This window comes from Alexandromys fortis, unplaced genomic scaffold, assembly GCF_014885135.2.
Source record: "Alexandromys fortis isolate MF-2015 unplaced genomic scaffold, M_Fortis_MF-2015_v1.1 scaffold_175, whole genome shotgun sequence".
Taxonomy (NCBI): Eukaryota; Metazoa; Chordata; class Mammalia; order Rodentia; family Cricetidae; genus Alexandromys; species Alexandromys fortis.
In genome coordinates this window covers 2,613,545-2,641,182 of record NW_026068065.1, presented here as the reverse complement: position 1 = coordinate 2,641,182, position 27,638 = coordinate 2,613,545, and the positions used below count along the sequence as shown (strand labels likewise).

General features: G+C 45.0%; 1 protein-coding gene across 5 annotated transcripts; it reads left to right on the top strand.

The window, feature by feature from the left end:
• The first annotated feature begins 20 nt into the window (after positions 1-20).
• Positions 21-27,638, top strand: Ppil6 (peptidylprolyl isomerase like 6). Of its 5 annotated transcripts, none has more exons than XM_050120550.1 (8): positions 21-214; positions 3,528-3,623; positions 6,618-6,806; positions 11,517-11,579; positions 11,723-11,828; positions 16,348-16,404; positions 20,455-20,590; positions 25,800-27,638. In XM_050120550.1, the coding sequence occupies exons 1-8, from the start codon at positions 68-70 to the stop codon at positions 25,909-25,911; spliced, it is 906 nt and encodes a 301-aa protein (XP_049976507.1). In that variant the 5' UTR covers positions 21-67; the 3' UTR covers positions 25,912-27,638. The 5 variants fall into 5 exon arrangements, with proteins under 5 accessions (XP_049976507.1, XP_049976506.1, XP_049976505.1 ...); XM_050120549.1 differs by having other exon boundaries at positions 11,681-11,828; positions 20,455-20,575; XM_050120548.1 differs by having other exon boundaries at positions 11,681-11,828.

The following is a 27,638-nucleotide window of genomic DNA, read 5'->3' as shown; positions in this document are numbered from 1 at the left end:
GGCGGAGCCACGCGGTTGCCGTGGCGACTCTTAGTGTTTGTGCTCCCGGCTGCCGGCTAGCGCGGCCATGGCCACTCCGCAGCAGCAGCCGCAGCCGTGCCGGCCGAAGCCCTCAGCTTGTCGCACTCCGTTGCTGCCGGAGTTGCCGCTGCAGGTGAAGGTGGTGGGGCTCTTCAAAAGCTCCAGCTTTCAGATGTCAAAGACCATCGCTGAGGTAACTCTTACCCCCTCCCCCCAGTCTCTACGAGCACGGCAGCCCCCTGCCTCGGTTCCGCCAGCTCTGGCGGGTCCGCGTTCTATCTTCAGGTTGGGTGAGTGTGTGAGTGTGTGGGTAGGTCGCGGAGAGAACCGCACGGAGAAAATGGTAATTTCCGCGCAGCTATGCATCGAGATGCTAGTCCACGTGAAGTTCTGACTGAATTACGGATTTACAAAATTCAAGGTTACAGAAAAGTATTACCGCATAACTAGCTGACTAAAAAAAAAAATCTCCTTGTGATTTGGGGTGATTTCATTCTGGAAGGTTCTTTTTCTTTATAATTTCTATAGGTGTTACTGCATTCTAACAGAGACAGATACTTCTCGGATTCTTAAGATGGCCCAGAAGTGCTTTGAAGAATCCATATGTCTTTTAAAACTCGTAGAGTGACATAAAACACTTGAAGAAAAAGAAACAAACAAATCTAGCCTGGTCAGTCACGCTGCAGCACATCTGCCACCCGAAAGCAGGAGAAACGTGGGAGAACGATGGTGAAACACGCATCGCTCGGCCCCACGACCTACCCACACACACCGCTCTGCTCCACCGCCTACCCACCTACATCGCTCTGCCCCGCGACCTACCCACAGGCACCTCTCTGCCCCGCGACCTATCCACAGGCACCACTCTGCCCAGCACTTACCCAAAGGCACCGCACTGCTCCGCGACCTACCCACACAACACCGCTCGGCCCCGCAACCTACCCACACACACCGCACTGGCCCCGTGACCTATCCACACGCACCGCTTTGCCCCGCCACCTACCATTTGTGCTTGTCTTTCCAGATTGCCCAGATGGTTGCAAGGGCAGCCAAGTAGAATTCACCTTCAGAAACTGCCTCCTGCTTGCTCCAGCACCCACTGTTTGGGATGTGTAGGAGGGAGAATAAAGGTTTCTTGGTTCCATTTGTTTCGTTTTTATTGTTGTTTTGAACCAGGGTTGTTTTATTGCTAAAGAGTTTCGAGGGATACTTTTCTTTCTTAGTTGCTTCTCTTAGGGTGAATTATATTTGTTCCACACTGCAGGAAACGTGTTTGCCTTTTTTCCCCTTCCTGTGAATTCCAATTAGTAAAGATGTTAGGTGTTGTGGGACACAGTCTCAGGCTTACCCTGTGAAAGCAGTGTGTCTAGGGATGGTAAGAGGCCCATCCTCTTGGCACTCAAGAGGCCGAGACAGGGAGATCGAGAGCTGAAGGTCAGCCTGGGCTACACACCAAAGCATAGCGGCAGCCGCAGGATGTAAGTGAATTGTGACTACTGTTCCAGTGAAATTTTATTGTAGATGCTGTGTTGGACTTACATATAATTTTGATGTAATGCAAAATATGATTCATCTTTTGATTGTCTTTCGATCATTAAAAGATGTGGAAATTATTCTTGGCTGTCAGTTCTTTCAAAACCTTACAGGAGTTGCAATCTGATATCGATGGTACCAACTTAAGAAAACAATGTCTTTACTTTTCTAATAATGTAATTTTCCTAAGGTTTTGCCTCTTGGGACTGTATTCAAATATGAAAATGTATCAATGTAAATTCAGTTAGTTCTAGCATAATCAAGGATATTTGATTATAATCCCAATATATTTATAAGTAATCCCAGATGTCTGACAATAGACAGATTTAGATTTGCACAAAATAAGGATAAATATTAGCATATATTTTAATTTGGATGTGGTCCACTCTACAACAAATGCTATTATTATGAGCAAACATAAAAACTACTAATCTTATTACTTTTTCTAGATAGTTCTTCTCTTAGAAACAGTGGTCATCCTGTAGGATTGCCTGAAACTGACCGAACGCAGGCTGTGGAACTGAGAAATAGTTCTCGTTTGTTGCCATCTTACATCATCCCATAGTAGGAAACTCTCTCACCCAGGCTTCCCCGCCACACCCGATAGAACGTGCCTGCCTGTGCTCTTCCAGACCACAGCAGGGCCTCCGAGCATCACCCTTAGCGACAGAGGTTTGGTTCCCAGCACCCGTCTGCCAGTTTACGACATATAACTCCAGCTCCAGGAAATCCAGGGGCCTCTTCTGGTCTCCAGGAACAGTCCCAATCTCATGAACACTGACGGCCTCCTGACCCAGCCCCAGCGCGTGCGCGCACACACACACACACACACATACACACACACCTTTCAGAAGTCTTTTTTAAAGAGTCATTTTCTCTGATTCATGCACATGAAACATGTTTGGCTAAAGCACACTCAATACTAAAACTCATCTAGAAGCCGACACTTACTGAGCATTTGCTTCTCCTTTTCCCGAGTGGCGTAACCACAACAGTGGCCTTCTGGTCATTCTCCTTACATCAATAAATTAAGACATTAATATTTATAATTTCTTTGCTACAAATCAAGTACCTGAAATTTAGCAATTTAATTTAGGGGAAAAGTCCTAAAAGAACATAAGAGATTCCCAACGGTATAAACTCATTTCTTGAGTTATGTGTCGATGGCGTGGTAGCAATATAAAAAGACTAAGACATACCCTTGCCCTCTTGTTCCCTAGAGGCGAGGGACAAACCGGACAGGGTCAGAATGACTTGGCAGGGCCCCTGAGAACAAGCCAGGTCATCTCAGTGGGGCAGGCTGGCCTGTGTGTGCTGTATGAAACTGTCTGAAGAGCCCATAAAAATCTAGAGAAAAGACTTTGACTTTCAAGAGAGAACCTAGGCGTTGTGACGATGGCACAGGGAATAGAATGCCAGCTGTGCAAGCTCAGAGCCCTGAGCCCCATGTGAAACCAAGCTCAGCTCATGACTCCTTTAGCCCTAAGACTGGCAGGAAGAGGCCGGTGGGTCTCGGGAACTCCCCAGCCAGCCAGCATGGCTGAAATAGCCCCAAGTTTAACAAATAAGCCAGAGAAGAGAAAGGGAAGACCTCTGGTCCCCGCATGTTCATGCATGGCTGTGTGCGCTGCCTACTCCCATACGTGCATGTATGGCTAGTGCGTTCTGCCTGGTTCCCCCATGTGCGTGTACGGCTGGTGCACCCTGCCTGGTTCCCCCATGTGCATGTACGGCTGGTGCGCCCTGCCTGGTTCCCCCATGTGCGTGTAAGGCTGGTGCGCCCTGCCTGGTTCCCCCATGTGCGTGTAAGGCTGGTGCGCCCTGCCTGGTTCCCCCATGTGCGTGTACGGCTGGTGCGCCCTGCCTGGTTCCCCCATGTGCGTGTACGGCTGGTGCGCCCTGACCCACCTCACCCCCAGATAAATGAGTAAATACACAAATAAGAACCTAAACTATGCTATCTTGCAACCTAGACTCTGAAACATAATTACCCATCCCGATTTGAAGATCCTGTGATAATTCCTCTTCAAGAGTTTGCTTGGGATCAGTATCTACAGGAGAAAAAGAGGGTAAGGGATACGCCAGCGTGGGCGATATTGACACGTCCGCTTCCGTGTGAAGTATGTGTGCAGTTTGGGGGAAAATGACAAACTCCCGCTATCATTGGTTCTCTCTATTACGCACTTTCCCTAGTTATTTTACTCATCTTCCTAGACTTTCCTAAACGATAAGATATTTCCATCTTGTAGCTGGTATTTGAGAGGGAGGGTTTTAAACTGCTGGAGACGCCAGCTAGCCCTGATGGCCACCCTTCTTTCTTCTGTGTTGCTTGCACTTCCTAGGACACGCTGGCACTCAGCTTACGGTGGCCTGGCCCTTAACCTTGGAAAGTGTGGGTGTGTGTTTCACAAAGGCAACTGTGTTGCTTGGAGCTGTTGTCTGAGGACGTCTCCTGGCAGTGGCTACCCTCCTATGAGCAGCTCGCCCTACCGGAAGCTTTGTTCTCCACATTTCTCCTCGAACCCAGGGCTGCCCTGTCGGGGGATGGTAGATAGCTTACATTTTGTAGTTTTACCTGGAGTCTAGAGTGAGAAGGAGGCTATGGTGGCATCCTGACTCAGCCATATGTCATATGACAAAGTCATAGCAAACACTCATGTATGGTGCTTAAGGAATGGAGGACACTATTCTAGGATGCCGGGTAGGAAGGGAGGGAGACATTCAGCTCCTGCTACAGCTAGGGGTAACCAATGGTCCTGGTTTTCTTGGGATACAGGAATTTCAATGTTAAACTAAAGCAATTTTAAGGAAACTAGGGGCAGTGGACCAACCCTAATATAAGACCATTTTTCAATTATTAATTAATTAATAATATATATGTGCATGGTTATTTTGTCTGTAAACCACATGCATGCCTAGTGCCCATGAAGGCCAAAAGAGGGCAATGAGTCTGGGCCTGGAGTTAGAGACAGCTGTGAAAACCCACGAATGAGGTTTTCTAGTTCGTCGCTGTTGCTTTATTCGGTCTCTCTCCTTTCTTCTCTCTCCCACCCTCACTCCCATATTTGTCAGCTTAACTTTTTAGTGCAAACCATGTCTTGTGTTGTGCGCAGGGCTTCCTAGAACATTTGGTCCTAGTGAGTCGGTTCATAAGGCTTAACTTGCCTTCTGCTTTCACAGAATGTAAGGCTCCCCTATGGGCACAGCTTCAGGGGCCATGGGAAGGCCTATCTCTTCACTCAAAAGAAAGAAAAGGAAAAAGAAAAAAAAGGACAGCATCATTAACAGGTAGTGACAGAAAGTTCTAGAAAGCATCAGAGCCAGGCTGCTACCTTGAGGCAAGCCAGGAACTGTCCTAATGTGCACCAAGAGATAGTGTTTCTATCTTACATGTCTTCTCTGGCACTCCCTACCTCACAGAACGAAGTGTCCACAGTTACATTTTCCCAACTTGCTGTAGGTTTGGGTCTTGCAAGACACAACACCAGTAAATCTAAACACTCCAGGGACTGACTAGCCTTTATCAGTGATTCACCACTGGGCACGAACAAGTGCGCTCTCCAGAACAAAAGCTGGAAGCAGGTTTTGAGAAAGGCACGGAAAGCAAGGCGGAGGCTATTAAAGCTCCTCAGAGGGGCGGGCAATACGGCTCGCTGGCAAGCTGAAGGCAAACTGTTGCCCAAACTAGTATTTCTCCAATGCAATCTTGAGACCAGCAGACTGATGGGAGCAGGAGGGACAGACGGGGGCATTTTTATGTCCTATATTGAGAGGGCACATCCTTACTTCACGTTGCAGAGCAGAGTCTGGATACATGCATCTCAGCACATACATACTGCCACCTGCTTCTCTGTTAATTCATCCTAGATGCTGCCTAGAGAGTACCCAGATCTCCCCAATGAAGGGCGACAATAAGTAACGAGGGATAAGTGTGGGAGGGGATATGGAGAACCTCAGAGTCAGGCTTGACGGGAGGAGCAGGACTGAATTTGGAATGGCAGCCTTTTTCATTGTAAGACTGAAGGCGACAATGGCAGGCGGATGAGGAGCTGACCCTGTCTTCTGGGTCCCATACCCAGCTGCTGGGTAACGCATTTGACCTGAAGAAGTGGGCCCAGAAGGTGGTTGTCTTAATGAAGTGCAGTAAAGATTCCATTCCTGTCCCCCAGCTCACTGGGGCTTGTGATGACAGGCAACACAAAGCTCAGTATTCTGGTTACAGGACCAGAATTCTGCAGACTACCACTAGAAATGCAGACTCTCCACCAGGTCCAATCCCCCAGCACAAGTCAGATTCTACTGAGACTTGCAAATGACTGCTCCAAGTCACTCAAGGTTTGCCAGCTTTGGTACTGGAAAATAACAGGCCGCATCTTCTCTGAGGTTCATGTTGCTCAGGCCACGCTGGGGATCTAGGAAGCTGGTGGCGGCATTACATTGATGGAAACACTAATATAGTTCATCTTAAGTGGCTTAGGTTTAAAGTGTTGGGGGAGGTGAGTTTTCTTGTCTCTGATGAGATGTAGAAACTCCCGTTGGCCCTCATGAGGCATCTCCTAAAGAAATCCTCCTCTATCCAGAACAATCACTGTCTCATGCTTGGGTTCCATAGCTTTATTGCACACATTCACGCACACACACCTCAGTTCTCTACATTGAAAAGCACACCTTACTCAGGCCTGCGTCCAAGAATGCACACAGGAAAGTGTGCCTCACAAACGGAGACAGAGACTGCTTGGAATTCACAAATGAACGGAACACACAGGTGCACCAGGTAGATATTATTATTACCCAATTTCACCCACCTATGACTGTAATAGTTTAAAGACTGCTTTCTAACTTATTCTCTATTCTTCATTATGTTAAGAGTTTCAAAAACATTGAATTCTTTTTCACAGCAGAATTCTGAAAGATTTTTTTAAAAAAAAACAAGTGTATTTTAAAAGCATTAATTCTGTAGTTGGCAAATCAGGCTGTAGAGTTCATCTCAAGCTCTGGTTTGTGGTTTCAGCAAATGTTTTGTTTTTCTGTCATTATCCCCACCCCACCCCTATTTCCTGTAGGAACTGAAGGGTGAAACCTGGGTATATTCCTCCTATGTGATGTGCTTTATTAATGATCAACTGCTGGGTAACGCATTTGACCTGAAGAAGTGGGCCCAGAAGGTGTGGGACGTGGTTGATGTCCGACCCTCCGCACTGTATGAAGCACTAACTTTGAATTATTCCACCAAGTTCTTAAAAGACACCAAGGCAAGTTGCACAGGTTTTTAATAGAATTTTTTCATCATTTGTGTTAACTCAGCATTAATTGTTGATGTACTCACAAAGGAAATACATCAGGAGATTAAGATGTAAGCTCCCAGTGACCTTATTAAAAGCAGTTGCAAAGGATTATAGTTCAGGGTTTGGCTGCGTAATGAGGTAAGCAGATGTATGTCACAACAGACTGTGTTTCTCCTCCCCTTTCTTTCTTTTTTTAATATTTTATTTATTTATTTATTTATTTACGTATTATGTATACAGTGTTTTGCGTGTATGCTTGTATGACAGAACGGGCACCAGATCTCATTACAGATGGTTGTGAGCCACCATGTGGTTTCTGGGAATTGAACTCGGGACCTCTGGAAGAACAGCAAGTGCTCCTAACCTCTGAGCCAGCCCATCTCCTCCCCTTTCAAGATGTATGTGCATGCATTCCTATTAGAACATAAACACCGTTGGATATGCACCTGTAGTCTTAGCTTCTCAGAAGGCTGAGGCAGGAGGATTGTTTGTACCCTTAATTCTAAGGCCAATCTGGACGATATAGCGAGACCCTGTCTCACAGCAAAGCAGGAACTAGTGGATATCATGAATGGGGAGGGCCCGTGTACCACAGCAGGCTGCGGAGCTGTTTCTCTCCTTCGCTGTTATGTGGGTTCTGGGGACTGAACTTGGGCCATCAGACTTGTGTAGTAAATGAGGGCTTTACCTCCACTGCCCTGTGTTCCCCATGTGTCCAGACACCCTCAGAGGTTAGAAGGGTGTTCAGTTCCCTTGGAGCTGAAGTTAAAGGCATTTGCGAGCCCCTTGATGTGGGTGCTGGGAACTGAACTTGTGTCCTCTGGAAGAGCAGCAAGCGTGGTTAGCACGGAGCCAAGCCTCTAGCCGTGGCCCTGAAATACTTTGAAATTTCCTAACGCGTAAGTGAGTACTGCCGCATTGAGACTGAACGTCTGAAAGGAATGAACTGGGATTAACCATCAGCACCTGAGTAACCTGATCTACAGGATGAGGACTGTCTTAGCGTTTCTCTTGCTGTGAAGAGACACCCTGACTAAAGGACCGGTTACAGAGGAAGACATTTAATTAGGGGTGGCTTACAGTGTCAGAGGTTCAGTTCTTTATCATCCTGGCAGGATATGGCCGCGTGCAGGCAGACATAGTGCTGGAAAAAGAGCTTAGAGTTCTACATTTTGGTCCACAGGCAGCAAGAAGTGAACTTTCTTATATAGTCCAGGCCCTCCTGTCCAGGATGGCACTGCCCACATTGGGCTGGGCCTCCTGCATCAATTAGCAATTAAGAAAATTCACCCACAGACTGGGTGTGGTGGCACACACCTTTAATCCTAGCACTTTGGAGGCAGAGGCGGGTGGTTCGCTGAGTTCAAGGCCAGCCTGCCTGGTCTACAGAGTGAGTTCCGGGATAGCCAGGGCTACACAGAATGACCTGGTGCTAGGACCTGAGCTGTGCAGAGGCTTTGTCTCATGACCCTTACTTAACCACTGCCTTGAACAGGCACTAAGCATAGTAGGCAGCCAGTGAGTGAGTGGTTAAACAAACAATGCATTTTTAAAATGCTGAAAACTCAGAGGTACAGAGGAGGATTTATTGTTTGTGGTTAATTCCCAAAGGAAGTCTGGAGGTCCACGGTGTTCCCCAGGAATGTCAGTGGCCACAAGGAAGGCAGAAATAGTAGTCGATCAGGCTGAGAAAATGAGACAGAAAAATGAGTCTTGGTGCCAGTGGTCCGAAGTTACTTGACTAACAAAAATGTGTATTGCCATGGTGCTGATTCGCCGAGTTCACAGGAAAGCTGGGAAAATGGCTTTAGAAACCAGGTAGGCACAAGGAGGCCACATACCATGGAAATGGGCAGAGCCATGCCAGAGGAATGTGTGGCTGGCAGTCCACCCCAGGTTCAGCAACCACTAGCCCTAGGTTCACGTTGCCGCTGTCGTCACGGAAAGTGGCTTCCCAACATTTTCCGTGTCTTTACAATACTTTCTGAGCCCCAGGTCCCAGGAGTACTTGTCCAGAAAATCTAGGCCACATGTCCACAACCTTTCCGTCCCGGGGTGGGAGGAGGGAAAATCTGGGCCCTGCATGTTCTAGCAATGCTAGAGAAATCCACTGGGATGTTGCCCAGATAGGAAGGATGGGCAGGTGTTAAGCAGGATGGGGAAATCCAGCAGATCCTAAGATGATGACTTACTATCGCTGCTGAAGCATGGAGATTTCGTCCAGAAGGAAGACATTCCAACAGAGCATTTCAGACTACAACATAATCCATTTCGCTTTTGGGTGCAGTGGGTGGAGCCATGCCAAAGCAAGCTGGTGGCAGGCGAGGTGTCTGGAAAGCGCTGTGGTGACACATGCTAGGGACAATGAAGCATGAATTAACGGTGGCCCTGGCTACGGAGGATCTAGAGTCCTGAGAAAAGACAGTGTTTTTACAGGGCGGATTTCTCATGTTGATGGAAGCTGAGGATCTTGTCTATTTCCAGGCTGAAGTGCCCTGCTAGACGTGTATGCTTGTGTGTTTGGCTCCTGGTGACTGGACGGTACTTTGTATCGCATTCATCTGTCACGAACGTGTTCAAAATTATCTTTGGTTTTTACTTTTGGTTGCTATTTTTAAAGTAGGGTCTAGAGCTGGAGAGATGGCTCAGAGGTTAAGAGCACTGGCTGCTCTTCTAGAGGTTCTGAGTTTCAGTTCTCAGCAACCACATGATGGCTCACAACCATCTGTAATGAGTCTGGTGCCCTCTTCAGAACTGCAGGCATACATGGAGGCAGAATGTTATATACATAATAAATAAATAAATCTAAAAAATAAATAAAGTAGGGACTATATGTAGCCCAGGCTAGCCATAGACTAGGGATCTCCCTGCCTCTTTTGAGCCGAGATTAGAAGTGTGTTCCACCATGCGCATTCAGAACTATCTGCTCCTAGCCGCCCCGTAAAAGAAAATCGATTGAGGGCTGGAGAGATGGCTCAGAGGTTAAGAGCACTCCCTGTTCTTCCAAAGATCTTAAGTTCATTCCTAGCAACCACATGGTGGCTCACAACCATCTGTAATGAGGTCTGGTGCCCTCTTCCGGCCTGTAGGCATACACACAGACATCATATTGTATACTAAATAAATAAAAGAAAATCGATTGATGTACAGGGAGGTTAATTACACCCAAATAGATTCTAATTCATTTCTCCAGTGAACCATAATTTCTGACAGCCTCTTGTCTCTCCTGAGCCTATGAGGTTTATTAGATTATGCCTCCTGTTTTTTAGCCTTAGCACTCTCTTATAGTTTAGAACTTGTAGTACAGAAGCTAAGAGGGCCAAACAAATTAACTAGCTGACACATGGAAATCCTGCATCATTGCCTGTGAGCCCAGCCCTCACGAGGCTGAGGCAGGAAAATTCCCATGAGTTCAAGGTCAGCCTGGGCTATGGCTTTGCAATGAGTTCCTGACCAACCTGGATTGGACAGTGAGACACTGTCTGGAAAAAGAAGAGCAAACTTTAGTTATACTTAGTAGGCTTGTACTACATCCTTGCTAGATGCTAGATAGCACAAGTATTAGTTCAATCTTTTAACTAAAAACTTAAAAAGCTTGGAGTGACATAATATAATACACTTAAAATATCATGTATTTTCTGGATTTTTTGAGGAAGAAGGAAGGCAAATTAACACACTGCTATGAGTTGGTATTCCATGTATGACAGTCGTGTCCAAAGTCTGAAACACATCCCATTACATGTACCGTGGTCCCTAAGAGCTAAGGAGATAAGGACTGGCGTATTTATTTTGGATGCCTTTCTGTTTTGTATTGTTTTGAAACAAGGCCTTAGTAGCCTGCCTAGGCTGGCCTTGGACTCACAGCAACTCCCCTGCCTTAGCTTCAGAAAAGTGTTGGGATTTCAGACAGGAACCACCATGCCCAAGTTTGGATGCCCTTTTATATGGCTATGCAAAGCTTCCAAAACCTTAATCTCTACCAAGAGGTGCTCCCAGTGACGACACGTGAGGACTACTGAACAGGAGAGGGTGAGCAAAGATAACTGGGAAGCACATCCCCCTTCTCTTCCGGGGCCATGGGTGCCAGAACTGTAGTGAGAACAGTAGCTGTATTCTCCCAGTGAGAAGGGGTGTGGCTTGGCTCTGAAAATCCAGGACACACAGTCGCCAGCTCCACGACACTCCCTTGGATCTTTTCCCAGACCTACTCAGAAGAGTAGTGGAGAATCCCTAGTCTGTTTCTGTCCCCAGGGGGCTGTCCCTTGTTTCTTCCACACTGAGCCCTGGAGTCTAATTCCTAGCTCATGTGTTCCCAGTCCTGCATGAGGTTAGCACTGTTCAAAGCTTTGCTACGGAGAGGTCTATAGCCATTGTGTGGTATGTTATAAATGTTAGACTTGTGATGTGGGGTTTCCCCCTCTGTGTTGAGATTGCCTTAATGAATAAAGAACTGCTTTGAGCCTATAGCAGAGCAGGGCAGGGCGGAGCAGAGCTAGGCAGGTCATTAATTTTACGGTTACCTATAGGTATGGTGGTTAAGATTGTACTTGCTCTTATCTATCTGTTCATATTGCGGTTAAAATCTTATCACTGAAAAGAATGCTTTGTTTTTTTAATATTTCTAAAGCTTACAAAACATTGACCTGCATTATTTTTTTTCCTTGATAATTTCAATAGCATGATTTTGTGTTCTTGGACATTTGTATCAATCTTTCTCCAATTGGAAGACTGATTTTTGAGGTAAGAGAATTTTGATGTTTTTTTTTTCAAATAAATTTTGAGGCCTCTATAACTGATAAAATACTGAGTAATCTTTGAAACCTTTCATCTTTGTTTTGTAGCTATATTGTGATACATGTCCCAAAACATGTAAAAATTTTCAGGTCTTGTGCACAGGAACGGCAGGGTTTTCTGAGAGAGGCGTAAAGCTTCATTACAAAGATTCCATTTTTCATCGAGTAGTCCAGAATGGTTGGATACAAGGAGGAGGTGAGCTGCAAACTTTAATATGACGTCAAAGCAGAGTGCATTAACACCATTCATTTACCTTTATGAATTATGAAGAATTAGGGCCGACCTCCCATTCACAGAGATCCTCCATTTCTTTGTTGGTGTGTTGGTTTTTCGAGGCAGGGTCTCACTGTGTAGCCCTGGCTGTCCTGGAACTCACTGTGTAGTCCAGGCTGGCCTGGAACTCACCAAGATCCGCCTGCCTCCTGGGTGCTGAGTCATGGGTACTGAACCATGCAGTTCATCTGGCTTCTTTTCCATAGGTTCTCGAGCCCAACTCAGATACTTATGCTTTCATGGGGAGCACTTCATGGAGCCATCTCCAGCCCAAGAATTCGATATTGATAACAGATGTATGATTTAAAGACAGTTATATGTGGTCAAATGATTCATTAACATATAAGTATTTTTTAATCCCTAATAAAAGTTCTTTTTTCAGGAACACGGAAAATTAAAAAATGGCATAGAGTAAGATGACTTTTTTTTAATCAGAAAGTACTTTTAAAAGTTCAACTAAATACATAAAAATACCTAGGATCACATCTTAAGAAGCATGCTAAGGAAGGGAATTTGAAAATGGAACTGAGGCTGGGCCACGCCTTTAATCCCAGCACCCAGAAGGCAAAAGCAGACAGATCTCTGTGAGTTCAAGGCTATCTTGATCTACAGAGTGAGTTCTAGGACAGCCAGGACTATGTGGAGAGATCCTGTCTCCAACAGCAACAACGAGAGAGAGAGAGAGAGAGAGAGAGAGAGAGAGAGAGAGAGAGAGAGAGAGAGAGAGTTCTAGGACAGCCAGGACTATGTAGAGAGATCCTGTCTCCAAAAACAACAGCAACGAGAGAGAGAGAGAGAGAGAGAGAGAGAGAGAGAGAGAGAGAGAGAGAGATGGAGTTCCTCTGTATCTCAGCAGCCATTCCCAAATAACCACTGAGACTTATTACTTACAAATGCTCAGATGATAGCACAGACTTGTTACTAGTTAATTCTTATATTTTAAATTAACCCGTATTTCTTATATACACTCTGCCACATGGCAGTATCTTCTTTCAACATGACACATTCATCTTGCTTCTTTCTGTGCCTCTCCCGAGACTCTGCCCTTCTTCTTCCCAGGGTCCTCTCAGTTCGGCTGTCCACCTAGCCTCTACCTAGTCCAGCTATTGGCAAGCCAGCTTTTTTATTAACCAGTGAGGGGAATACATATTTATAGCATACAAAGTTTGTTCCTCGGCATTTCTCCCCCTTTGTCTAATTAAAAAGGAAGGCTTTAACTTTAACATAATGAAACTAACTATAAGAATTACAGTCACAATATTCAGTCCATTTGTATTTGGCAAGTTTAGAGAAAATTCCCTATTATTTATCTTATCTTTGTGAGTCTAAAGTTTTATAACTAATTTATGTTTTATTATAACTAAAGAAAATGTTAACTATGACTAGTCTTCAACTTTGCCAAAGACCCCAGAAGGGTGAACTGCTAACTAACAATAGGGACATCTCTCTTCCTGAACAGACACCAAAGTTCTTCTGTAACATTGGACATCTATCTTTGGCCTAAAGGCCTAGCATATCTGACAGACTTTTTTCTGAGAAGCAAGGAATTTTGAAGGACCTTGTCTTGGCAATGTTTGACAGTCACTTTCTTTTGCATTCTGCTGGTCCAGTTTGGACAGTTTACAGTCAGCAATTGAAGTAAGGACAGTTTCTCTGCCCAGATGTCTAGCTTTTGCCATAAAGAAAACAAACTCCATATGGAGGTTCTTTGATGACCATCATCTTTTGAAGTAAATTGGTACTGTACTGTCAAAAACAGACATGTCTCATTGTCACGAATAGCCTTAAGTTATTAAAGATATTAAATGTCATATTTTGTAGGCCTTTGAAGTGTTTGAAGACCATCTATCTATCTTAATATATCTGTGTATGACCTTGAAAACATACATAACATGACTATATGCTTGACTATTTTAGTTGGCTATTAATATGCAATTCCTAATTATACATTACATATTTAAATGAGCTGCATAAACATAGTACCCCAAACAAGAGTAGAAATATTCATATAGTGTAAGAAAATTAACTTTAAATTTGTATCACTAAATCAAAATCCATACCAATGTAAAATATTTTGAGATTAATGGTTGTTTTTTGCATTAAAGTAGGTTCAAAAAATCTACCTTTTTCCTATCATTTCTATATCAGAGACAACAAAAGCGTGTGTAATCAAAGTAATAAAAAGCCAGGCAGTGGTGACACATATCTTTAATCCCAGTACTCGGGATGCAGAGGCAGGTGGATTTCTGTGAGTTCGAGGCCAGCCTGGTCTACAAGAGCTAGTTCCAGGATGGGCTCCAAAGCTACAGAGAAACCCTGTCTTGAAAAACCAAAAAAAAAAAAAAATTTGAAGACAGATGCTGCCAGTGATGGGAGGAAGGGAGTGGGGGAAAAAGGGGGGGGAGAGAGAGAGAGACAGGCAGACACTTCAATCAGTCAAAGTAATAAAAATTTGAAGATAACAGCTGCCTAGTGATGATTATTCTCTAACCATCTCTAACCAGGGACTAAGTTTCAGTTACTACATTTTGTTTCTCAATTTCCTCAGAACAAGACTTGGGAGAAGTAGGTCACAGTATCTGTTGAAGTTGCTTTTCTGTATATCTAAGATTTCCAGATGGCAACGTGTGCAGGTATTGAATCTCGTTTCAGACAGTGAGACAAGAAAACTAAATAAAACAAGAATACACTTTATCTTGGGCTAGCTTTAGTCCCCTAGATAGCGCTCCTTGCTCACATCTATGTAACAAATTAAAACCTTTCAAAATTTATTAATTTAGTAGACTACCAGCTTCCACCACCCCAAGGCTAAGAAAGTCAACAGACAGTCTCTGAGGCCTAGAGGAGAAATTCTCCCATCTTGCTGTAACTGCCTCTCTGATGTGTCTGTCCATCAATGTATTTTTAAATGCCTGGATTTGTAACTCTTTTTTTTTTCTGTTACTATAAATTTTCTTGAAACTGCTTCCATATTGGAACATGGAACCTAGGATGGCCTAGCTCCGTGTTTCCTGGGGACATGCTCATTCAAATTTGGATCCACAATAAAGTATCTTGAACCCTGTGAGGTGAGAACTTGGCTTTTTGAGGGGGGTTATTTTGTCTTTTGCATCAGCACGAATAGCATGATGATGCTCCATTCACTTTTCCAAATAACTTTTCTCTGTGTGCTTCCCGTTGGGTCAGATCCTGATTTTTTCTAAAGCACACCCTTACTACTAGCTTGCTTACACTCGAATAAGACAGCTCAGTCCTCCAGCCAGCATTTATTGAGCACTGTACAGAGGAGAGGGTGGAGCCTGATGGGGAGGCTGGGACACAGAAGTCACGCCTGTTTACCCAGGTGTGGGTGGATATAAAAGAACTTGTGTCTGGAGTCTTTATAGTGGGAACATTGCCAAAGCCAAAGTATACAGTTCCTATAAACACCAAAAGCAAATAAATAAAAACCCTCTTATTATATCAAAAGGAATTTCCTTTTCAAAGCATTGTTTAAATAATTAAGTTATTATTATGGCTGACGATATTTTTTACAGTGCAGGCTGTCAAATTCAGGGTCTTGTGCATGCTGTGCAAGCTTGCCAATTAGGGAAGGGTGACTGGAGTGAGCTCCAGGATCCACGGGCCACCAGCATGTGCCACCCTGCCAGCTTTTCATGTGGATGCTGGGCATCAAACTCAGGTCTTCATGGTCGCACACAAAACTCTACCATATGAGCTGCCTCCCCAGCACCCGGAGCATCATTTTCATCATGTTCAATAAGAACTTCTTCCGGTTTATCTTCTCAGTTTATTCTTCCCACTCCTCTGAAAAGTGAAGTATGGAATATCTTAGATAGGGTTCCTATTGCTGCAAAGAGACACCATGAATGAGGTAACTCTTATAAAGGAAAACATTTAATTGGGTCGCTTGCAGTTTCAGAGGTTTAATCCATTATCATCATGGAAGGACATGGCTGCATGCCGGCAGACATGGTGCTAGAGAGGTAGCTGAGAGTGGAGGAGCTACATCTTGATCCCACAGGCAACAGGAAGTGGTCTGAGACACTGGGTGTGGCTCCAAGCCCACCTCCATAGTGACACACTTCCTCCAGCAAAGCCACACCTCCTAATAGTGCCAGTTACATTCAAGCTGACACAGGAAATGACCTGTGAAGGGAACGAATTTGTGTGAGCATCTTCTTTATATTGTGGTCGTAATGATAATTTAACATTGCCCAAAGGTTTTACATTATAACCTGTTTGTTGCCTCAGAGAGTTATGACAACAGAGTGAATTTCTGAAAGTAAAAATGATTGCATGATAAAGTGAAGTGATTGTAGCAATGTTTTCAGCTGGGCAGCTTACTCTAGACTGATGTAAGATGGAAACAGTCAGGACTAAAGGCACCTTCTTCCCTTGGCCATCACTGTGTTCTCATCTGGTTGTTGTTATTTCTCAGATATAGTACAGGGAAGAGGAGATGACGGCGAGTCTATTTATGGACCAATATTTGAAGGTAGGTATCTTTCAAGTTTGGCTGTCGTATAGCGACTGATTATCCAAATTTAAAAGGATTCAAATGAGACAATTTGTGATCATATTTAGCAGAAATAAAAGTTCAAAATGGTGTTATCCTTCAAACTGCAGATTTTTTTTAAAAGTGGAGCTTTGTCCTTACTTGATTAAAGACTGAGTAGTATTCTAAAACAAAGCAAAACAAAACAAAATCCCTGGGATTGCAGATGTAATTCAGTTGGAAAAGTATTTGTTTGCCTAGCATGTATGAAACCCTGGGTTGGATCTCCCAGATCACCTCATATCGTGGGTCGTGCTTGAAATCCCAGCACTGAGGAGGTAGAGAAAAGGTCATCAGGAGTTCAAAGCCATCCTCAGATATGTAGCGAGTTTGATGCCAACTGGGCTACATGAGACATTTCAGGCAGCCAACCGCTTTGGGCCGGTCCACAGCAACTTTGTACTCACATTTACTTGCGTATTTCTTTAGGATAAATTCCAAGGTATTAGTTAGTTCCTCTTGTTCTACCAGCTAGCAGGAATGCTATTAAAGATTTCAAGAGTCATGGCAAAATGCCAACAGAACCAGTTTGGAAAGGCTGTCCCTGATCAAAGATGTGGTAATTTGACCTCCATATAAAAATAGTAATTGCAGTTGGTTGGAAACCAACCTATATTTTAAACCCACAAGTTCATAATGATACTGTGTTATAAATAAGGTCTAACTGGTACCCTTGGAGAAATAATAGAAAAAAGGAATTCATTGTCTTGGAGCTGGAGAGATGGCTCAGGGTTTAAGAGTGCATGTTGCTTTTAGCAAGGATCTGGGCTTGCTTCCCAGCACCCTCATCAGGCAGCTCCAGCTCCAACGGATCCAGTGCCCTCTTCTAGACTGCATAGGCACCTACATACATATGCACATATACACCCTATCTATGTAAATAAAAATAAATCTTTTTTTAAAAACTGTTATCATGAAAACGGAGGTATTTAATCGAGCATGTATTTGGCCTTCTCTGCATGAGATATATAAATCTGTAGATAGAGAAATAGCTCAGGTAGGTGTGATGGCACCTGCCTTTAATCCCAAAACACAGGAGGTGGAAACAGGCAAGTTTCTGTGAGTTGGAGGCCAGCCTGTTCTACATAGTGAGCCAGGACAGCTAGAGCTACACAGCGAGATCCTGTCTCAAAAATATCAAGATGGATGGATGGATGGATGGATGGATGGATGGATGGATGGATCATTTTTTTTATAAAAGTATTCCAGAGGTTAGAGAGATGGCTCAGTGGGTAAGGGCACCTACTGCCCAAGCATGAAGACCTAAGTTTGGATTCTAGTGTCACGGAAAGGCTGGGCATGGTTGCATGTGCCTGTACCATGTGTGTGTGTCCAGTGGGAGGGTACTGGGCTGTGGCTACCAGCCCAGCTCCAGGTCCACAAAGGGATTCTGTCTCCGAAGAGGTGAAGGAAGAAATGGTGGAACAGCACACCAGGTATCTTCCTCTGCCCTGATCCTAGTCACTGTCCTATCGCTGGGAAGGCACACCATGACCATAGCAACTCTTGTAGAAGAGCTTTCCCACAGTTTCGGAGGGTTAGTCCATTATCATCATGCTGGGGACCATGGTGGGGATGTAGCTGAGAGTGACATCCAGAGCTGTAGGCAGGAGGCAGAGAAACACTGGGGCTGGCACAGGGTTTTGAAACCTAAAAGCCCACTCCCAGCAACTCACCTATTCCTACAAGGCAACACCAACCAATCACCCAACAGTCCACCAACCAATGACTGAGCATCTAAGCATATGAGTCTGTGGGGGCATTTCTCATTCAAGCCTCCACAGTCCTATACAAGCATGTGCACAGGTTCTGGCACCTGCACATATCACCTGCACATGTGTGTATATACCACATACACATATACACAATCCAATTAATAAATGAAAAGGAAATAATACTGTAGGAGAGCAACTGCTCTCCTGGCCGCAGTGAAACATGGGTGGAGGCCCTTGTTGCATCAGCCCCTCTTAACATCACAGAGACAAAGACAGCAGAGATTCTGTGATGTGGTCCTTCTGTATATGTGTCGCTTTTATTGGTCAATGAATAAAGAAGCTGTCTTGGCCTGTGATAGGGCAAAGTAGAGTTAGGCAGGGGCTGGGGCGTGGGAGGGAACTAAACTGAATGCTGGGAGAAAGAAGGTGGAGCCAGGGTGAAGCTAATAAGCTAATAGGCCAAGCAGTTAATTAATACAGAAATTAATACAGTTTCTGTGTGACTATTTTGGGGCTGAGCAGCCAGGAACAAACAAGTGGCCTCCTACTACAATTCTGGGCCTCTGTTGAAAGAGTGCACCAAGGGGTGGGAAAGCCTCTGCATCCAGCTGCAGTCAGTGCCGTCACAGCGTGACATATTCCAAGGAAATCTCCTTATTGGGGCTGTTGTGATGCTGTCTTGGCAGCCTTTCTCTGGGTTTAGCCCTTGGGAGGCAGAGACAAGGGATCATAGGGCAAGGTGGACAGCTAGATTCACAAATCAGTAAGCTCTGGGTCAATGAGAGACCCTATCTCTGCAAATAAAGTGGGGGTGCAATCTGTAAAGACACTTGCCATCAACCCTGGCCTCTGCACACATTCTCACATAACTGCTATCAATCGGTAAAGACACTTGCCATCAACCCTGGCCTCTGCACACAATCTCACATAACTGCTATCATAAATATAGGACTTTACCTAAAAAGACTGAGTGTGTCGAGGTGGGTCCATGAAGAGTTTTGTAGGTGGGGCAGGCCTTGAAATTGCAGTCCTCTTTCCTTAGCCTGATGCCCAGCTATGTAGGTGACTCTGTATTAACTGTGCTAGCATGGAACCCAATGCTTACACATGCTAGGTAGGTGCTTTGCCTCTGAGCTAAATCCCCGAGCCAGAACCTCATAGTCAGTGAGAACCCTCATTGACTTTACCACCCACCACCTGTTCTAGTGCATTTGAACATGGAGGCTGTTTCTGTGACAAAACACCCACGAAAGCAATGTAGGGCAGTGGGAGGCTTGTTTCGGCTCACAGTGTGAGGGCGCAGTCCATCATGGCGGGGAAGGCATGGCAGCGGGAGTTTGATGCAACAGATCTCATCTGGTCAGGAAGCAGAGAGAGATGAATGCTGATGCTCAGTTCATGTCTTCCTTTTCCAGTCATTGGGTGGTGCAGCCACGGTCAGAGCGACTGTTCCCTCTTCAGTTAGACCTTTCAGAAACCTCATGGACACCCCCTCCAGGATTCAAAATCCTTTCAAGTTGGCAACCAAGATTCATTGTCACAGAAATACATCTGGGGGTGATACTTCTGAAAATGGTGGCCTCGTCATCAGTACTGTGTTCTCCCCACATATAACCTTACATACTTGCATTTACACTCCCCAAACTATCCTTTCCCTCACAAGTCAACCGTAGGAGGCTGGAGATGAAAACGTATTTGAATATGAGTGAGAATAAGCACAGATTACTATCTTGATCATCAACGTTGAGGAGCACAGCTGAACCAGTTAAGCTGACAGAGTCCTGCTCACACAGGACAGGAAGCACCCGTAACCTGTAGAAACGGTGACTCCACAGTCGATGTCTACGTAAGATGCTGGGGGGAGGGCCAGACCCACGCATGCGTGAGAACGGTGTTCTTCATGTTCACACTGTTGAATGGGTGAGGGTCCACTGCAGGTAGCACATGTTCACACTGTTGAATGGGTGAGGGTCCACTGCAGGTAGCACATGGAAGCCTGCTGTCCTTCACTGGAAGCAATGCATATCCTGAGGACGCATGTTTCTAGCTACATTAAAAAAACAAATGAGCTAAATGCTCAACAGTTCTAGTAAGATTTTACAACTTTAAAAAAGTTTGTTTAAATATTTGAAAGTAATCAAAACTAATGAAAATGTCTACAGTTTTTGTAGTACACCGGCAAGGGCCGTGAAACCTCTTACCAAGTTCCCTTGCTCTTTAAATGCCGTAACTGTTGGAAACGACGCTTCAGTGACCTACGATTATTCTTTTCTAGATGAAAACTTTTCAATTCCTCATAATAAAAGAGGAGTTCTTGGAATGGTCAATAGAGGTCATCATACCAATAGCTCACAGTTCTACGTCACACTGCAAGCAGCTCCCTATCTGGACAGAAAGTACGTGGCTTTCGGGTATGTACAAGATGGGTTTCCTGCACAGGCTTCACGCACATAGTGTTGATGATGATTGTACATAGTCTGGTTAGCCACAGATAGAACTGACAACACAAAATAATAGACACATCGAACGATAGTTATGACAGATTTGTTATCCATAAAAAAAGGAAATTAGGACTGGCAAGATTACTCATTGCTTGTCGCACAGTTCTGATGATTATGAGTTCAATTCCTGGAACTCACATAAAAGTGGAAGGAGACCCAGCTCCATAAGAATTGTCCTCTGGCTTCAACACATGTGCTATGGCATGCACACCACACTCATACATCACATAACAATAACAATAAATTTTAAATACAGAAATTAAACACAGCTATGGGAATGTTCTGTCTACTCATATACCTATCTGTCTGTCTATCACTCTATCTATATGTACCTACCTACCCACTTACCTGTGATCTTCAGTCTCCAGATCAATATCAATTCTTATGACTACTCACACTACAGTGCTTACTAATCTAGATATAGTTCCATGCAGAAGTGAGAAGTTTATGCCATCTCACTTCTGTGAGATTCTCTATGGCCTCAGTAGTAATCATTAGATATTAGCAAGCAGCTCATTAGTCTGTGCACCACAGAGGCAGTGGACGCACTTTCCATCACTCAGTGCTTTGTTCCATGCTCGGTTACTGATGAGCCCGTAAGGGAAGCCAGCAGCCTGTCTTGCCCGCGGTGATGCAATACAGCATTTCTAAATATTCGTTAGGTTGTTCAGTCCCTCCAGAGGGCCATTTATTGCCTCTGCAACTCACCAAGGGCTTTCATATCACTGTTCATTCAACCACAATAGTTCCCTCAGTTTAATGCTTTCTGTGATACTTCCAGGTTGGGGAGAGTAGGAAATTAATTTTCTTCCAAGGACAGCCTTAATGAGATGACTTTTCATTCATGGGTTTAGAACTTAATGAGTTGCTTCCAGTTTTCCTCCAAGTAATAAAGTAATCTGAGTTTTTTGTCTGTAAAATTTTTTCTTGTTTGAAAATGCATTCTCTCTCTCTCTCTCTCTCTCTCTCTCTCTCTCTCTCTCTCTCTCTCTCTGTGTGTGTGTGTGTGTGTGTGTGTTACAGGGTCTCACTATGTAGCCCTGGCTGCCCTGAAAGTCACTCTGCAGACTAGACTGGCCTCAAACTCAGAGATCCTCCTGTCTCTGCCACCACAGTTCAAGAATTCAAGGCATGAGCTGAAAATGCATTCTTGTGTTAATTTTAGATAACTCTAGCTCTTCTCGGATCATCTGAATATCCTCTGCCACCTTGCTGACAGTCTCTACCCCTCCTACCAATGCCTTATGAATTATTAAAGCCGCCTTTCTCAGACACAAACGTGGCTACAGCGAACCCTCAGTGCCCCCGCCACCTCCTGCAGACACACACAGCACACAGTCAGCCTTCCGCATGGCTCCCTCTCCTGCCCTGCACTGTTTCCAGCCATCATCTTTGCTTTTCTTGATTCATTCAATATAATATTACTGGGCATCTGCCATCTGTCATTGTTGATGTTTAGAGTGGAGAGAGGGTGGCAGGACACAGGTTTGCTCTTCAGAGACGTTAGATCCCACCAAGAAAGGCAGATAAAAACAAACAAAGGACCCATCAAAACCAGAGATATATATAAAGCAGAGACTGCAGGTGGTTACTGGGAAGGCTGAAGTGGGACTGAGATGACCCCTCTCCCCAGTTCCTCAAGGAAGAGCAAACTGAATGATTTCGTGGCCGGTCCTGGGGAAGTCTTTTCGTTGTCGTCACCACTCTGGCCGCAGGGAGGCAGTCTATCCCTTTTATTGTTTCAGCTCAAGAGTAGTCTCAGCCCAACAACCCCTGAACTCTACTACTCCAGTTTCAGTCAGGTTGGAATATCTAAACAGGACCCCACAGAATAATTAGGGAGCTGTAGAGAGATAACAGCAAAACAGACAACCAGTCCAGTTACGGCGGATGAAATAGAGCTTCCTGCCCAGGTGAAGCTGCTGCTGCCCAGGGATCTTCTGGGCATTTCTGCTTCTGCAAGTCCAAGTGTGGTCAGCAAGGCCTGGAGACACAGAAGTCTCCTGTCTACCTGAAGGCTCCTCTTTCCAAGTTCTAAAGTAGAAGCTGCTAGGAATGCTTATCAGCAGAGACTGCAGCAGTCCACATCATGGCCTTTCCCAGTGTCTCTCATGGGGAAAGAATATAAAAATGCAACCTTGTGCCGGGCGGTGGTGGGACTCGCCTTTAATCGTAGCACTCTGGAGACAGAGACAGGCAGATCTCTGAGTTTGAGGCCAGCCTGGTCTGCAGATCAAGTTTCAGGGCAGCAAGAGCAGAGCTACACAGAAACTCTGTTTCAAAAAACAAACAAACAAACAAACAGGTCTTTGGACTGGAGAGATGGCTCGGTGGTTGAGAGCACTGGCTATTCTTCCAGAGGACCCAGGTTCAATTCCCAGCAGTCACATTGCAGCTTACAACTGTCTGTAACTCCAGTTTCAGGTGATCTAACATCTTCACCCAGACAAATGTGCACATAAAACAAAAATAAATATATATTAAAATGCAACCTTGTAAAATTGCCATCCATGCATACACATGGAAGAAGTTTGAGGGAGTATGCGCTGGGGATGGTGGGAGGAGAATTTCATTTTCAGGTGGCCTTAAGGCGGGAAGGAACTGTGGGAGGCTTTGTGTGAATGTGAACCAGGTAGCTAAAGTAAAGTAGAAGTTAGCCAGATAGAGGAAGGGGAAAATTACAATTAATCAAATCAGTTTCGAAAGCATAAGGCACTCTTCCAGTGCCCTAAGGAACAAGAGAGAAGCATGTCTACAGCTCAGCTGGCCTAGCAAGAGTGCGAAGCCCGAGGGAGAAGAGAGACAGCCTGGAGAAAGGGGAGGGACAAGGACCACTGGGCCAGAGGTGCCATGAATGCTTCAGGGTATGGACTTCTTCCAAAGATGATGAGGAACTACAGGAGAGCTTTTAATTGTAAGCTACTTGAGCAGCTTATTGGGCAAGATTTCTGTAGAAGCCATGAGTAAGCTGGAAAAGAATAAAAAAGGATAGAGCCCACTCAGGAAGTCTCGTCATGGTAGGTACAGACGAAGCTTTATTTACAGCACTGGCAGGATAGGCAAGCTGGGAGGGAGCGGGCAAATGCCAGAGATGAGTAAGTCACATTTGTGGAGCTTGATGACTCTAAAGACGCTGGAGCTAAGAGCGTAGCAGGGTCCCGATCGGTGTTTTACAATGGAATGGTCTAAGATGGAAATCTAAAGTCTCCACTGCCCTATACAGCAGCGGCCACCAGACACCCATGGCCACTGAACACTTGAAATGTGGCAGTGCAGCCAAGGAAACATAATTCGATTCTGAAAGCTTTAGATTTTGAATGCGGTGTGTGTGTGTGTGTGTGTGTGTGTGTGTGTGTGTGCACGTGCTAAGACCAGAAGAGGTCACTGGATCCCTGGAGCTGGAGCTAGTGGTGAGCCATCCAATGAGGGCACTGAACTCTGGTTTTGTGGAAGAGCAAGTGCTTTTAACCAGTCAATCATGGCAAGGAAAGATGGGTAAATTGGGATGTCAACAAAACAAAACCTTGTGCACCAGAGGGCATCATCAAAAAGTAGAAACCAACTTTTCCCCATACCAACAGCATGGAGAAGAATAGAAAATAGACCCTTATCAGGAGTGAGGAGCCAGCCTAGCAGGCAGAGTCATTGCTTTGTGGTCATGGCTCTGGGGTTCATCTCCAGCACCCCAGCACAACTTTGAGAAAAGACCTAGGTGGGATATATGCACCTTTTTTCTTTTTTACTTTTCTTTCTTTCTGTAGGCCAGATTGGCCTCTAACTCACAGAAATCCACCTGCCTCTGCCTCCCGAGTTCTGGGATTAAAGGCGTGCACCACCACTGCCCTGCTGCACTTTACTTTTTGAGATGCCGTACTCATTGAACCTGGGGCTCATCAGTTTGGCTTAGGCTGCCTGTGGCCTAAAAACTGCAGGATCTGCTGTCTCTCCCCACCACCAGCCCAACACTGGGGGTTACATGTGTGTTCCACTGTATCTGGCTTAGGTGGGCATTCGGGTTCCTCACCTAAGACACTTCACACAAGATGGCAATCTTCACAGCTTTCATGTTGCTACCTTTTAGCCGAAAACATCGGAAGTCGAGCATCACTTCTCTGGTGTTCTAGCTCGTAGCCAGTGAGTGCCTGCAGAGGTCCAGACTAACGTGGGCTTGCGTGCTTATTCATGTACCTAATTGGTGGTAGTTGGGTGCCAGGCTTTGAGCAAAAGTGTGCCTCTGCCCTTAAGGGAAGAACCAGAAGTTAAAATGAATGGATGAAGAATGAAGAATGAATGAATGAATGAATGAATGAATGAATGACTTCGGGGTTAGTGAAGAGGCTTGGGGGGTAAAAGCACTTGCTGCACAAGTCAGGTGACCTGGAACCCCATGGTGGAAGGAGAGAATAAAGTTGTCTTCTCACCTGTACACCTCTGCACACCCACACTCACATAGACCTTCCCTGACTCCCACAGACACAGACACAGAGTAGTAAATTTAAGAAAAATATCCCACCCCTGTAGCCCCCCCAATGGTGAGGGGGCACTTACCATAAGTCCCGACCCTGGAAACCTTTCCCAAGAAACAGTCTAGAGTTGAGAGCTGGTAGGCCAGGAGATGGCTAGGCAAAGGGAAAGGGGACAGCTATGGCAGAAAGGTAGTACCACATCCTGAAAGTACAGGAGGCCGTCCTGTGTGGAGCAGAGCAAGACATCCCCGCGGGGCAATAGGAGGCAGAACAGGCAGGCATTAGGGGTCCGCAGGAGGACAGTGAGAAAGAGTTGAGAACAGGGAGGTGACATCAGGCTTGCATTTCTGATGGTTCCCTCCTGACTGCAGTGAGGAAGACGGCTGCCAGCAGGGTGGACAGGTGCCAGAGCAGATGCAGAGATGCTGGCTAAAAGCTGCAGCAGCAAGCAGCTTCAAGGCCCGAGGGACCACTGCCCGAATAGTGGTGCTGGGCATACAGGCAGCAAAGTGGGCACTCGTAGAGCCAGTTCGGATAGTTACAATTGCAGTTAATTTGTAATAGCCTCTACTGTGTTGGGTAGGACTCCATTTGTGAATGTATGCTAAACATGGAAATCCAAGACTGATCATATGTTATTCCCTCCTGTGCAGGCAACTAATCGAAGGAACTGAAGTTCTTAGACAACTGGAATTAGTCCCAACAGAGAATGAGAGACCAACACTTCTCTGCAGTATTGCAGACAGTGGAATTCTTTCTACCTGATTTTCACATCAGTCAGATTTTCTGCCATGATTTATTACTGTGCGTTTGATCAGCTCTTTCTGTATTTAATTAAATGGTGCTTGATAATATTTGATTCCAAGACTGTAGCAGGCACAATAGGTTGGTTCATCTAACAGTCATTCCCCTTTTCCTCTCCTGCCTCCACCACAGAGAGACTATTAAAACAAAACACTCAATTTCCCAGGCCCCTGTACAACTGGCAAGGCCATTTGAGAGTCTGTGGCTAGCGGGTCACTGGAATGCCAGTGATCCTGTTCCCACCCCTTCATCATGTCTTAAATACAGATAGGCTGGGAGCCAAGAGAACTGCTGGGCTGTCAGCCCCACCTCACCACCATGACCTCCTCCTTCTGGAATTTTTACTACTTAAGACAAATAGAACTCCGGTTCTATTCCTGTGGTTCTTTTGTTACTTGTGGCCCCAAATATTATTAACCTATCTATGTACCTAGAGAGTTTTTAGTCTAAAGCATTTGTAAATGAATTATGCTGTTTGTAACTACATTCCTACCATGATAAACTTGGTCAATAACTGACACAATAGAAAACCACAGCTCAATGTGGTTATACTGCTTCTGCATAGCATGCAGGAAGGACACATGGCTTTGGATGTTGTAAATACAATCCATGTCTCTGAGCTGTTCCAACCATATGAAAATCAAGAGCTTCGACTGATCCTTGTGGTGACTGATCCCAGTGACATTGCTGGAGTTCTCACTGTCTTATCAGCTGCTCCATTGGAAGGTCCCTAAGGCTACCTCACTTGAAGGGAAAGCTTTTTAAATATAGATCAGCAGGCCCTGTTCTGAGTCACAGTCTACAAGAGGAAGAATCTCAAGATGGAGACAGGAGACTTAGTTTAGTTCTTTCCTACTTGGACAGCTGAGCACCAGTCATGTGGGAACCACAACGTGACAGAATTATCTGACTTCAGCACCCCCAGCGAATCTTACTGGTGACCCTCAACTCCGACCACTACCTCTGTCCTTGTGCCTCTCCCACTTTCCTGACTTTTCTAACCCCGCTCCAAAGGTGACTTCTCCAAGGATGAGCTCCCCTTAAACCAATTCTGAAAGAGACAAGCTGTAAATTGATTTGGGGCTTGCCAGTGTAGGCATAGTATCTATTTTGAGATGGTTACAGGTTCACAGGAACTTGCAAAAGTAGTGCAAAGAAATCTTGTGTACCTTTACCCAGTTTCTGCATATAGTACAATATCAAAATAGGCAGCTAACATTGCTGCAAGTATGTGATGCCATTTCATCATGTGAAGCTTTGTGTCACACGTAATGAAGATCCACCACCCCAAAGAACACCCTCATTCTACCCCATATTCTTACCCTGCCTGTCTTAGCTCTATATCATACATACACCAAATACAAAGCTCTAATGTAGATGAGGAGAAAGAACACGGTCCATTCCACATCACCGACTGATCCAGAGATGACAGTGTTAAGAACATGTGCTCTAGAGCCAGGCTATTCAGGTTAGAACCCAGGCTCTGCCCTTTCCTCCCTGCACCAACTTAGGCAAAAGCTTTTCTCTGGACTTTTGTTTTCTAATGTAAAAAATAGGTGTTGTTATCCTCGGGGTTGTTGTCTAAGCTCGGTAACTAATAATTGTATAAAGAAGCTAAAAAGAGGCTTGGTATGCTGTAAGTGTTCAATGGATGGGTGCTCTATTTGATACTCAATAAATTACTTATG